The 12,545-nt window shown below is 41.0% G+C and overlaps 1 protein-coding gene across 1 annotated transcript in view; it reads right to left on the bottom strand.

Annotated features, from left to right (window-relative positions):
- Positions 1 to 2,905: 2,905 nt before the first annotated feature.
- The window catches only part of LVRN (laeverin), a 61,062-nt gene continuing 51,422 nt past the window's right edge, over positions 2,906 to 12,545 (bottom strand). The window contains exons 20-21 of the mRNA XM_004618173.2: positions 6,895 to 6,970; positions 2,906 to 3,183 (exon numbers count right to left, since the gene is read on the bottom strand). Coding sequence (XP_004618230.1) covers positions 3,043 to 3,183; positions 6,895 to 6,970 — 217 coding nt within the window. The 3' untranslated portion in view covers positions 2,906 to 3,042. The remainder of the gene's footprint in view (positions 3,184 to 6,894; positions 6,971 to 12,545) is intronic.

Raw genomic sequence — 12,545 nt, forward strand, 5'->3', positions numbered from 1 at the left:
GTGGAAGGAGGCAGTTACATTTACTTCTAAGTGTTCCCTTAAGACATTGTTTTGGACATAGTCATTCTGATAATATTTACAAGGAAAAGAAATAGCATTTGTAAAGTGAAACATGAAAGATAATACAGAGATCTTTAAAATCTCGTTCATTTTTATTCTTCATTTCTCAGAATAATTTGCTATACAGATTGGTCCCAGAGCTCTACATTACAGAGGAGCTCTAGTTGCATCAGCAGTGGAAAGACACTGAATGAAAGGTTTTGAATAGGAATGTAGTGGAACACTTTGAGGAAAACCTAATTTCTAATTACCAGTTTTTTTTAAAAGATCACAAATGCATTGTACATCTTATCAACTTTATAAAGGATGAAGAGGGGCTGGAGCAATAGCACAGCAGGTAGGGCTTTTGCCTTGCACACAGCCAACCTGGGTTTGATTCCCAACACCCATATGGACCCCTGAGCACCGCCAGGGGTAGTTCCTGAGTGCAGAGCCAGGAGTAACCCCTATGCATTGCCAGGTGTGACCCAAAAAGAAAAAATAAAGGATAAAGAAAGCGGGCAGGGTGGGAAAGGGGGGTATACCCAGGATATTGGTGGTGGGGAATGTGCACTGGTGGAGGGATGGGTGTTTGATCATTGTGAGATTGTAACCCAAACATGAAAGCTTGTAATTATCTCACAGTGATTCAGAAATTTTAAAAATTAAAAAAAAAGGATGAACAAAGAAAGTAAAATTAGAGAAATATAATCAGGGTGCTTATAAACTAGTTTCCATCCATGAATAAAGTGTGCCTACTATTAAGACAAGTATGTTTCTGTATCACCCACCACCTAAATACTGCCAAAGTAATCAATTTTTCCTTTGGATACAAAATATAAGATATCTTATAATAAATGCAATGCTTTATATTCCACAAATGAATGCAGTCATTCTATGTCTGTCCCTCTCTCTGTTTGTTCACGATGGGAGATGCATGCTGAAAGTAGACTATGGACCAAACATAATGGCCACTTAGTACCTGTATTGCAAACCATAACACCCAAAAGGAGAGAGTAAAAGGAAATTGCCTGCCACCGAAGTGGCGGGGGGGGGGGGGCGGGGGAACGGGGGTTGGGAGGGATACTGGGAACATTGGTAGTGGAGAATGGACACTGGTGGAGGGATGGGTCCTCGATCATTGTATGACTGAAATGTAATCATGAAAGTTTGTATATCTGTAACTATCACATGATGATTCATTAAAATATTAATTTAAAAAATGTAAAAAGGGTAACTGGCTATATCATATTAATATTATATATACAAACATATATACATTATTCAAAATTATTTTTCCTATTTAGTTGAACAGTAACCCAATATTCAGGCATTAGAATTTGGCTACATGTTTTTGGTGCTTTTTAATTCCTACAGAAGCTAGACCCTTAAAACTCCTGAATTGTCCACACATAGTCTGGAGACCCCTGCCCACGTGCCCCTGGGGTCAGCGCTGGTTTCATCCAATAACATGGGTCAGGCACTTTCCTGTGGGCCTGCCACACAATTATGAAAAGATGAGTCTGAGGAGATGCAGGAATGGTGAAGAAAACATAGGAAGCACTCTCCCACATGACAACCATGAGAAGATGTGGAACTTTATGGTTTAAAACAACTTGTAAATTTAAAATCTGTGACCTATGCCCATGATTAAGTCTATATGGACAGACCTTTGATTACTCCACATGACCTGGATACAACTTCCTCTCACACTCAGGGTGTCTTTGCTATAAAGTTTAATTTGGGCTGCATTAACGCATACAAGAAACAGGAAACATTACCTTGATTTTATATGACATACACAACAACATACACATATAAAAGTAAGCTTTTATTTGACATATTCCTTCATCTTTACAATATCATTATGAGGTAGATAAGATATCTAGAGCTCCCCACATGTCCATTCTAGCAAAAACAATATCAAAATTAAAATACAGGGCTTCATCCTATGCACAATCTAGAGTGCAGTTATTTGCTTCCATTGCCATGACTTAGATGCAACTGAAGGAACTGAATCCCATATACTGATTCTGAGGAAAATGTTTAAAGTACTGGATTACAGCTGGGTTCAATTTGGCCAAATGAAACTACATTTCAAATATAATAATCCCCTGAGTGCAAAGCTGTAGAGGTTGTGCTCTGATTCGCCTGAGTTCAAGTTCTCTTTACTTAATGATTTCCCTTTATGTTGAAGATGAACTCATAATCTCCCTGCCTTTTGATGCTTTTATTTTTGCTCATGAAGTTTGGTTAAAAGAGTCCCACAGGTAAAGATACAAGACTTCAGGGAAGAGCCCTTCTCTCCCTCTGGCCTTCACAAAAGTGGTCTTCCGAGCACTTCAGGACCCCACGACCTTGTGTCTTATATGACCTCACTGAGTTCAGCAGCAGTCCAGTATGACATGGTACACAGTAGATTCTATAGAGAAATGGGACAAGAAGACACATCTCTTGCTTTGAGGCCATGTAACATAGTTTTTAATATGGTCTGTTCTTCAAATTTGACTTTTCTGTCCCCGAGTGAATATGACTTTCCTGATCTCCATTTCTTCATCCTGTGGTGTTATTTACTCATTATTCTTTTTAAATATTGAACTAAGTAGACCCTGGAGTACTGCAAATCTGTATTTCCTTCAGAAAAGAATGTGCTCACTTAGCCAGCAGTTAAATATTCCACTGGCCTTCTCTATTAGAATAAGCAGGATGTTTGAAGGTAAATTTGTTTTCCAAGGCATTTAAAGTCAATTCTGTGGGTCTTATAGCCTGACATGAATTGAATTTTCTCCAGAAATCCAGCATCATGGGCAAAGATCTCAGCACTCACTGGATCTCAGGGTCAAACACTGTAACTGGGGAAGAATAAGACTCTGAGAAACACAGGGAACTGACATTCAAGGAATTACACGTGTGGCTTTTTCAGACTCATGAAGCATTGACAGACAAAACTGTGAGGGTCCCACCTCATCCTATGCCTGGAGGAGAGCTAATGGTGGCCACAGGTCACGTGTGTCTCCGTAGCCATGCAGCTATCCTGGAGTGGTGCTTTCTTTGCTTCAGATTTTCATTCTTGATGGCCTGTAATTTGGCCTGAGCTGTGAGTCTCTGGTGCTCCTCCAACATGTGGCTGAAAAATCGCTGCAGCTGAAAGAACAAAAAGACCACTGGTCAGTGAAACCTAATTCTCATTTAGACAAAAGAAGACAAAGTTCAGGCCATTCAGCCACAAGAGGAGCCACGGACTGTCATAAATGGGTGATGACAGTCAAATGAGAAAAAGTATGTGCCCTACATTGTGTGTCCCAGAGAGTACTGTGACTGATGATATGTGACCAAGGCCACAGCCATCCAGCAGTGCAAGCTCTGCTAGACTCTTGGCGCATCACAGCTGCTCTATAAAGACGTATTGAAGCATTTGGGGCATTTTCCTGATTTTGGGGTAGAGATAAAATGAGACTTTTGCTCATCTCAAAAGAAACTTTGCAAAGAAATAAAAGTGCCTGCCATAGAGGGGGGTAGGGGGAAGTGGGTGGGAAGAAACTTGGAGACATTGGTGATAGAAAATGTACACTGGTGAAATGGATGAGTGTTGAAACATTATATGATTGAAACCCAATCATGAACAATCTTGTTCTCCCTGTGATTCAGTTTAAACACACAAATAAATAAAAGGTCTTAAAAAGAAACTTTGAAGGGCTCAGAGCTAGCACAAACCATTTGTTATTCTTTATTTAAGGCTATTTTTGGAATGGGGGCGGGGGATGTAGTTCAGTGGTAAAGCTGTGTCTTTGCAGGGCTGTGTTCAATCCCCAAAACTGCCCCAAACAAAAAAACAGCAATATAGTGTTACACGGAATTACAAAGTTTTATACCCCCAAATTATGCTGTAAACTGATCTAGCTTAAGTACAAATTTATTTTTTTTAATTATGTGTAGAATAAGAGTATTCTGAAAGAAGATTAGTTTACTGACTAAATCCCTTCACTAAGTCATGTCAACCACTCGTGTACAGGAACATTTGCTGCAACATTGTGTGGAAGTCACACCTGACTTGACTAAGATGTTTTTCCCAAAAGTCCCTGTCTTCATTAGTGAAATAGAAGTCAGAACACATACGAAGGTGAGAAGATGGTGCGCTTTAACTTAGTGAAAAGTCATCTAAATCCTAATGCATTTGGTGGGCTGGAGAGATGGTATAAGGATTAATAAGCACTTGCATTTAGCCAGTCAGGACTAGCATTTGAGCACTGCTGTGTGTGGCCCCCAAACAAAACAAAAATTTCTGATACACTTGAAATGAAGCAGAAAAAGGGTTCTCCAGTTCAATTGCAGCATAAAAAAAGCAAGGATCTTAGAGAAAATAGGTTAAGAACCTAGAAACAAAAACTCTGCTTAACCTTGCATTGCCCAATCTTCCCAAGGCTCTATACCATGGTCCTATGCTCAAGATCATGAGCCTGAGGTGGACAGAAAGGGCTGCAGTTTGGTAGGATGGCTACTGGGACTTCTTAGCTGCTGAAGAGAATGATCAGGTCCAGGCTCCAGCAAGAAGGAACTAAAGACAGAGCAAGAGCTACATAGTCTATGGAATCTGCCAGAGAGGAGGGAGGATTCAGGGCCTCATGTGCCTTCATTTTTCTCTTTTGTTAAATCAATTTATATGCTATCATGTGAACTGACAAAGTAAGGCAGTCTGACCTGAATATTCTTGTTATTTGGGGGCCACACACAAGAGTGGTCAGGGAATACTCTTTGAGAGGCTCAGTGGACCATACAAGATGCCAGGAATTTAATTCAGGTCGAATAAGTGCAAAACAAACACCTTACTGACCCCCTATACTACCTACCTCTTCTGCAATCCAATGGATTTTTCACAAAGATAGTCATACTACAGTATATTGCTTCCAAAAGTGTAGTAGTTTAACCCAGGTGCTATCCATTGGTGCCTTTTTATTTCTTCTTAAACTTCAGGGATGTAACAGTTTTGGAGATTTGAGGATTGCTCAATTTATACAAACTTCATTCCCAAAACAACAATAAAAATGCTATTGGGTTGGAGGCAAAAATAAACTCTTGCCCTTTGGAACATACCAACTCCAGGTGGGTCTGGCATCTGGGGGGTATCATGTTCTCCCTATCTTCATTTCTATCACAGAATCCCTGAGAAAGCTTGACCTGAGAGTTCAACCTCAGGCTCAAGCCCTAACACAAGAATGGCTTCAGGTAGGAATCAGCAGGTTTGGGTCTCAATCACAAGCAGATAACTGATTGCTTGTCAATGTTTAGGATCCAATTTCAGGTCTCCCCAACTATGTTTTCTGAGGCAAGGTAATTTAGTTTCTTTTCTTTTCCTCTTTATTTTGAATTTGGTGGAAGGAGAAATACCCAAAAATGCTCTCAGGGGCTACTCCTGGGGAACTGCATTGTGCCAGGGATCAAAACTAGAGGGTCTCCTGCATGCAAAATCTGTGCACCAGCTCATTAAGCAATCTAAGGCTTGCTTTTTTTTTTTTTAACACATACTCTTTCTGAGCTTATAGTCTCAGTCTCTGGCTTTTAATTTGGTCTCATGTGTTTATTTTTAAAATAAATATTATTTTTTGTGGTGCCAGGGATCAAACCTGAATCAAACCAGAGTTTCATATACACTAATCAGGTACTCTACTACTGAGTTAACTCCTCTACCTTTTAAATTTTAAAATAAACTTTATAGAATTGATACACAATAAACTGTCAACACGAACTGAGGACTTTCAACCTCACAACTTTCACATAGCATGTGAAACCAGAACCACAACCCTGATTCAGTATAATTCCACAGCCTGTGAAAGTCTCTTCCTGGTCCAAGGCAGTCCATCTCTGGGGAACCATTGTAGCTCTACACATCAATTCTATTTACTGGAAAGTTTCTGCTTGCTTTCACTCCGCACGATTATCTTAACATTCATCCATGTTGGACCAGAGAAATAGCATGGGAGATAAGGTGCTTGCTTTAAACTGATCCCGTTTATATGCTCCTGTAAAACTTCCAGGTGTGATTCCTGAGCACAAAGCCAGGAATAAACTCTGAGTATTGCCATGTGTGGCCCAGAAACAATGAAAAAGAAGGGGGTGTTTATTCATGTTGTTGGAGTAGATTGGGGATCATGATGAATCATCATGATAATTGAGTCAGAAAGCAAAAAGACAGTCATCAAATGATCTGACTTCACTGGTGGGATATAAGAGAAACAAAGCTGGGGTAAGATGTTCTCCATGGAAACAAGCTCTGAGATCGGGCAAAAGAACATGGATTTACAGAAAGAGGAAAGGGGGTGGATCTTGGGACAGTGTTAGTGGATTTTTATTAGGGGGAGATTTGGACCACACCTCAATAAAGGTGTGCTCAGGGCTTATTCCTGAGCATATCAGGCTTGGGACCCCCAAACACATTGCAGATGAAGCATTCCTGAGAGTTATCAAGTGTAAAACAATAAATGTCAAAAAAAGTGTCACTGGCGGGAAAGTGACTGAGGAGTTTATTGCCTCTGACACTCGGCCGTGAGATGGGCCAAGTAGCTAGAGGGGAAGGCTGGGACATACTCTGAGGGGTTTCATGAGTTAATAAAAAGCTTTCACATTTTTTTCTTCAAACTACAAAGAACTTTAGTTCCAGATTTGGGGGAGGTAGAAGTGCCCCCCAACAGAAATCCATAGAATTCAGGAGCCAGTTTGGGGTACAACATCAGGTGCTCTGAAAACAGCACCCCTGGGTGCCCAGGGTATTAGGATTCAATAAGCTTATTGCTTTTCTTTGAATAATTTCAAATAGTGACTTCTTAAAAATCATCATTAGTCAGAAGCTACAATACTTACCTCAGTGATCTGTGGCTCCGTGGTTAGGGTTCGCCCAAGGATATACATTAGGGTAATCAATGACTGTGATCCATATCTGCAAAACGAGATAATAATCAAGGTGGGGAATGTTTGCCCAGATAAAAGGATATTTTATACCACAGATAAGTGCTAAGGTATGACCACTGCTAATTTCTATCTCCCATAGGTATGAGAAAACACTAGTCTGAATTAGTCCAGCTACATTATTTAAAAAATACATATGTGTAGGGGCCACTATAGCAGAGCTCAGCTCTGTGGTGCTGAGACTAGTGATGCTTGGCGCTGCCAAAACCTTGCACAAGCCAGGCCTGTGCTCTATTCTGGTGCTGTCTCACCAGCCCTAGCTTCAACCTAATTTTTTTTAAAATAAGATAATTTTTAACATCACATGAGGCTGACACCCAAGGACAGTAGATACAGGGGCCAAGGAGATTGCCCCATAGCTGGAAGACTGCTTCATGAGTGGAGGGGTGAAAGCAGATGAAATAGAGAAGGGATCACTAAGAAAATGATGGCTGGAGGAACCAGTTGGGATGGGAGATGTGTACCGAAAGTAGATAATGGACCAAACATGATGACCTCTCAGTGTCTGTGTTGCAAGACATAATGACCAAAAGGAGAGAGAGAGTATGGGGAATACTGTCTGCCATGGAGGCAGGGGGAGAGTGGGAAAGGGGGGTATACCTGGGATATTGGTGGTGGGGAATGTGCACTGGTGGAGGGATGGGTGTTTGATCATTTTGAGATTGTAACCCAAACATGAAAGTTTGTAACTATCTCACGGTGATTCAACATAATTTAAAAAAAAGAAATAAGATAATTTTTATTGAATTTGAGAAAGACATAATGGGGAGAAAGAGAAAAATACAGATACGAGAGAATATGGGCTTCTTCAGAACAGAAAAAGCAGAAAGAGAGGGATACATGTTTAAGGGAGGCCATGGGCTTGAATTGCACAAGCCAACCCAGCTTCAACTTTCAATGGAAAGTAGAAAAGTCTAGTAGCCCTAAAGGAATACTGTTACTGATTCATGAAACATCTACTTAAAAAAATCAACAACTTTTATTTAAATGTGAAAAGTTCTTTTAAAAAACAACTACTCAAATCTTTTTCGAAGAGAAACTTAGAATAGATTTCGCAGAATTGAAATCAAAGGCCCAGGGATGGGGGCCAGCAAGTCAACGGCCTCCTGGGCATGAGGCCTGGATCTGTATCCTTGGTGCTGTCTCCAAGACTAAGGGTGATCCAGGAAGCACTGCAAACTGGCAATGGCCAGCATCATGAAGTGTGTGATCCCTGGCACACCACAATCAAGCATTTGCAAGATTTCAGGTCCCTGGTGAGCATCACAACCAACTGTGTGAGCATCACAATCAAGTTACCCCTGCCGTCATTCAGGCAATTACAAAGGGCAGGTAAGGAAAATAAGGGAGTAGGTTAAATGTGCAAATTATGCCCCTGAAATGCAGCTTCCTTGATCCTTCTAACTTCCCACAAACAGACATGGTATGAAACTTCTTTAGTGGAAGAGGAAGTCAAATACCCAAGAAGAATCATCTAAAACAAATCCCTGAATTTATTCACAATAGCCAAGATCTGAAAACATGCTGAGGGCCCAAAACCAGATGAATGGATAAAGCACGTGTGGTGTCTGTACATGATGGACTACCCCTTAGCTAGGAGAAAAGACAAAATTCTGCAGTTCACTGCAACTTGTATTGAACTAGAGGACATTCTGCTGAGTGAATTGAGTCAGAGGGAGAAGGACAAATATTAGGGGATCTTGCATACATGCACAGTGTCAAGAAACATAGTAAGGGAATAAACAATGACCAATGCAAACAGACCCAAGAGTCAGTTTATAGAATTGAGTTTGCTAAGTGGGAGGTTAGGATGGGGTGAGAAGGGACCTAGGGATAGTGGTGAAGGGGTGTTGGCACTTTGGTAGTGGGTATTCTTTCTGAAACATTGCTACGGAATACTATTATAAATCACTGTATCACTGTATCACTGTCATCCCGTTGCTCATTGATTTGCTCGAGCGGGCACCAGTAATGTCTCCATTGTGAGACTTGTTGTTACTGTTTTTGGCATATCAAATACGCTTGATATGATATGATATATATATATATATATATATATATATACACGCCTGGTAGCTTGCCAGGCTCTGCTATGTGAATGAGATCAGGTTTCCTAAATAAACACTGTAGCACTGTAGTCCCATTGTTCATCAGTTTGCTCGAGCTGGCACCAGTAACGTCTCCATTGTGAGACTTGTTAATGTAATAAACACTAAAAAAGAAAATAAAGCCATACAGCATATCTATGGACAACGAGCAGATACATACCTGCCCCCAAAATATCTGTAGTTAAAAAAAAATACATAGACTTTGGAAGCATTAAAAGAAGAAAGAAAATAAAGTTAATGCAATAGAATGAAGAAAAATAGCTGAATTCCCTTAATAGTGAACACACACAATAAATTTACTTCAATTTACATGCAATTAAAAAATAGACAAATTGAGGTTAGCATAACATATACAGTTGTGTAAAAAATAGTAGTTTTGATTTTTAAGTTCCCAGCTATAGGTTCTAATTCTATGCACAGGCTACATAAAATTCAGATGAGCAAATCCATTTCTATGGGGGGAAAAGGAAAAAAAGCTTCATTTACATTGCACAGATATTATCACAGTCTGTGATATTACTCCATAAATTTTGTAAAGATTTTCAAAGAAACCAGGTTCTAACCTTTAAACAGCCCAGAAAACTGGTTAACTATGTGGGTTGGTAAATGTGTGAATTTCTACTAGATTGAGGAGAGAGGTTACCTCAAAATTAAGGCAGGGTTGACAATTTGTAAGTTGTAAAATTGGGGGGCCCATACAAAGAAGCATCATCACTGAGATGAAAAAAACTGATGTGATTGGTCACTTATCAGACACCTGGCTCAGCACCACTGGGGCTGATCTGCCATGGGTACTACAATAGTGTGAGGTAGGTAGACTAGACCTGCAGCCAGAAGGCCAAGTGCCTCCAGTAAGGGGGAGCTGAGGTTCGAGGGAAACTTAGCAAGGATGGGACTGTTCTGATTCTGAGCTGCTGTGGGAGGGAGTCGCCAGCCACACTCTACACTTAGATCAGAGCTAGTACAACCTAGGAACTAAATTGGACATTTTATCAAATTTAAACATCCACGTCAGGGGCTATTATACTGAGCAATGCATTATATTATAATGAGCATCAATGAGAATGAATTTGTGAGTGTTGGGGCTTCACTGGCAGGGCTCCATGAGGTACTCAGGAGGCCATGTGTAGCTAGGGATCAGACCCAGACCTCTTGCATGCAAAGTATGTATTCAGTCACTGGTTGATAAAATCGTAATCCTCTGGTCAATTAGTTTCATATTAAACTCTTCCTGAGCCACTTGGGGGACCAGTGACGGGCACCAATTTCCCACCCCGTCTGGGCAGGTTCTGATTTTAAAGGAAAAGGTGGTCTTGTGAGCTTTTCGGTGTAATAACCATCTTGGTGATTCCAAAGCTCCGCTCCATCAGACAGGTGCTGAGATGAACCTAAGGGAAACAGCTCCGGTTCACGGGAGTGTGGACACAGTCCAAGGCTGACAGAAACCAGGTCACCTAAACCACAACAACGTTAGCACACATATACTAAGTGTCAGGCATGATTAATACTATGCCTGAGAACTAAGAGTCTGTCTTCCTCAGGGCCCAGCAGAGCCTCAGGAGGAAAAGAAAATGGGTCTGCCTGTGTTGGTTATAAGTTGGACTCTCAAATAAATCATGACATATTTATTAAAGGAGCTGCTCTCTCAACATTTTAATCCAACTAGATGATTTAACAGGAAGGTCTGAAAGGAAACAGTCATGGACTGTAGCTGAAGTGAATGGCTTTGCACAAAATGACCACAACAGCAAGAGGACAGATGGCTTTGCAGACCAGGCAAAGCTAGTGAATCAGGGACTGGAGCAATAGTAAAATGGTCGGGACATTTTTCTTACACGTATCTGACCTGGGTTTAGCCCCTGGCACCATATATGGTCCCCAGAGCCCCACCAGGAGTGATCCCTGAGCACAGAGCCAGGAGTAAGCCCTGAGCACTGCCCTCTGTGGCCCCTAAATAAAATAAAGCCAGAAAAGTCAGTAGGTCAGACAAGGGTTCTAGGAGATAGCATATGACACAAACTCTAAGGAGAGACAACAAAAACTGATAAACCCTTTCAGCTTAGAATCTCGGAAACTTCATGGAGCAGAAGAACCCATCTGATTAATTCAGATTTATATCTCAAGCCCTAAATTCCCAATGGGAAGTAGGGTCTGTGAAGGTGCAGATAATCTTTAATAACAAGCAAAAAAGGGAAGACACCTTTATTCCCAAGTCTTTAGGAGCCCAGGAAATTTAAGGAACTCATAAAATGTTCTGAAGCAATGACCCTAGATGGCAGGTAAGTTTTGGTGGTTCAATGCAATGAACATTACATTTGCAAATCTAAGGTTCGAGGAAATGATTCTTCTCCAGCCCTGTGATGCTGGGGACAGCCTGGGTCACTCCGGCATTGCTGATGGACCTCCAGGTCTGCACCCAGAGAAGCCCCAGAGTACAGCTCATTTAAAACAGAAGGTAAGAAAAATTTTCTCAATGTGTGAGTATTCTATGGTGTTCCACAGATAAGCCAGAAAAATGGCATGGTACACAAAAGCTTTTAGGTTACACATATACATTTTCTGATTAAAAAACACATATTTGGTGTTTCAAAGGTTTTTAGTAAAAGCCTACAAAAGGAAAACATTCCATTAGTTTGTTCTAGAAGGAAAAACCATAGTCACTTTTTTGTTTGTTTGTTTTGGACCACACTTGTCTGTGCTCAGGGCTTACTCCTGGGCTCTGCCCTCAGGGATCACTGCTGGTGGTTCTCAAGGAATCATTTGCAATGTTGGGAATCAAACCAGAGTAAACGCTTGCAAAGTAATGCCTTAACCCATGTATTAACTCTCTGGCCCATCATCACTTCCTTAAATGTTTATATTCTACCATACTTACTCTTACATTTAGTTAGTTTATATTCTAACACAGTGGGTAGGGCGTTTGCCTACACGGCTGACCCGGGTTCAGTTCGTCTGTCCCTCTCGGAAAGTCTGGCAAGCTACCAAAAGTATCCCACCCGAATGGCAGAGCCTGGCAAGCTACCCGTGGTGTATTTGATATGCGAAAAACAGTAACAAGTCTCATAATGGAGACATTACTGGTGCCTACTCGAGCAAATCGATGAACAACAGGACGACAGTGCAACAGACAGTGCTATATTCTAACTTATACTGATAAACTTATTTACCAAATTAAGTTCCCACTTTATGTTACAGGTTTATGGATCTGAACTGTAGCACTGCACTGTATCACTGTCATCCCTGTTGTTCACCGATTTGCTTGAGCGGGTACCAGTAACATCTCCATTGTGAGACTTGTTACTGTTTTTGGCATATCGAATACACCACGGGTAGCTTGCCAAGCTCTGACGTGCAGGTGGGATACTCTCCGTAGCTCACCGGGCTTTCCAAGAGGGATGGAGAAATCGAACCCGGGTTGGCTGCGTGCAAAGCAAATGC

Source organism: Sorex araneus, chromosome 6 (genome assembly GCF_027595985.1).
Source record: "Sorex araneus isolate mSorAra2 chromosome 6, mSorAra2.pri, whole genome shotgun sequence".
Taxonomy (NCBI): Eukaryota; Metazoa; Chordata; class Mammalia; order Eulipotyphla; family Soricidae; genus Sorex; species Sorex araneus.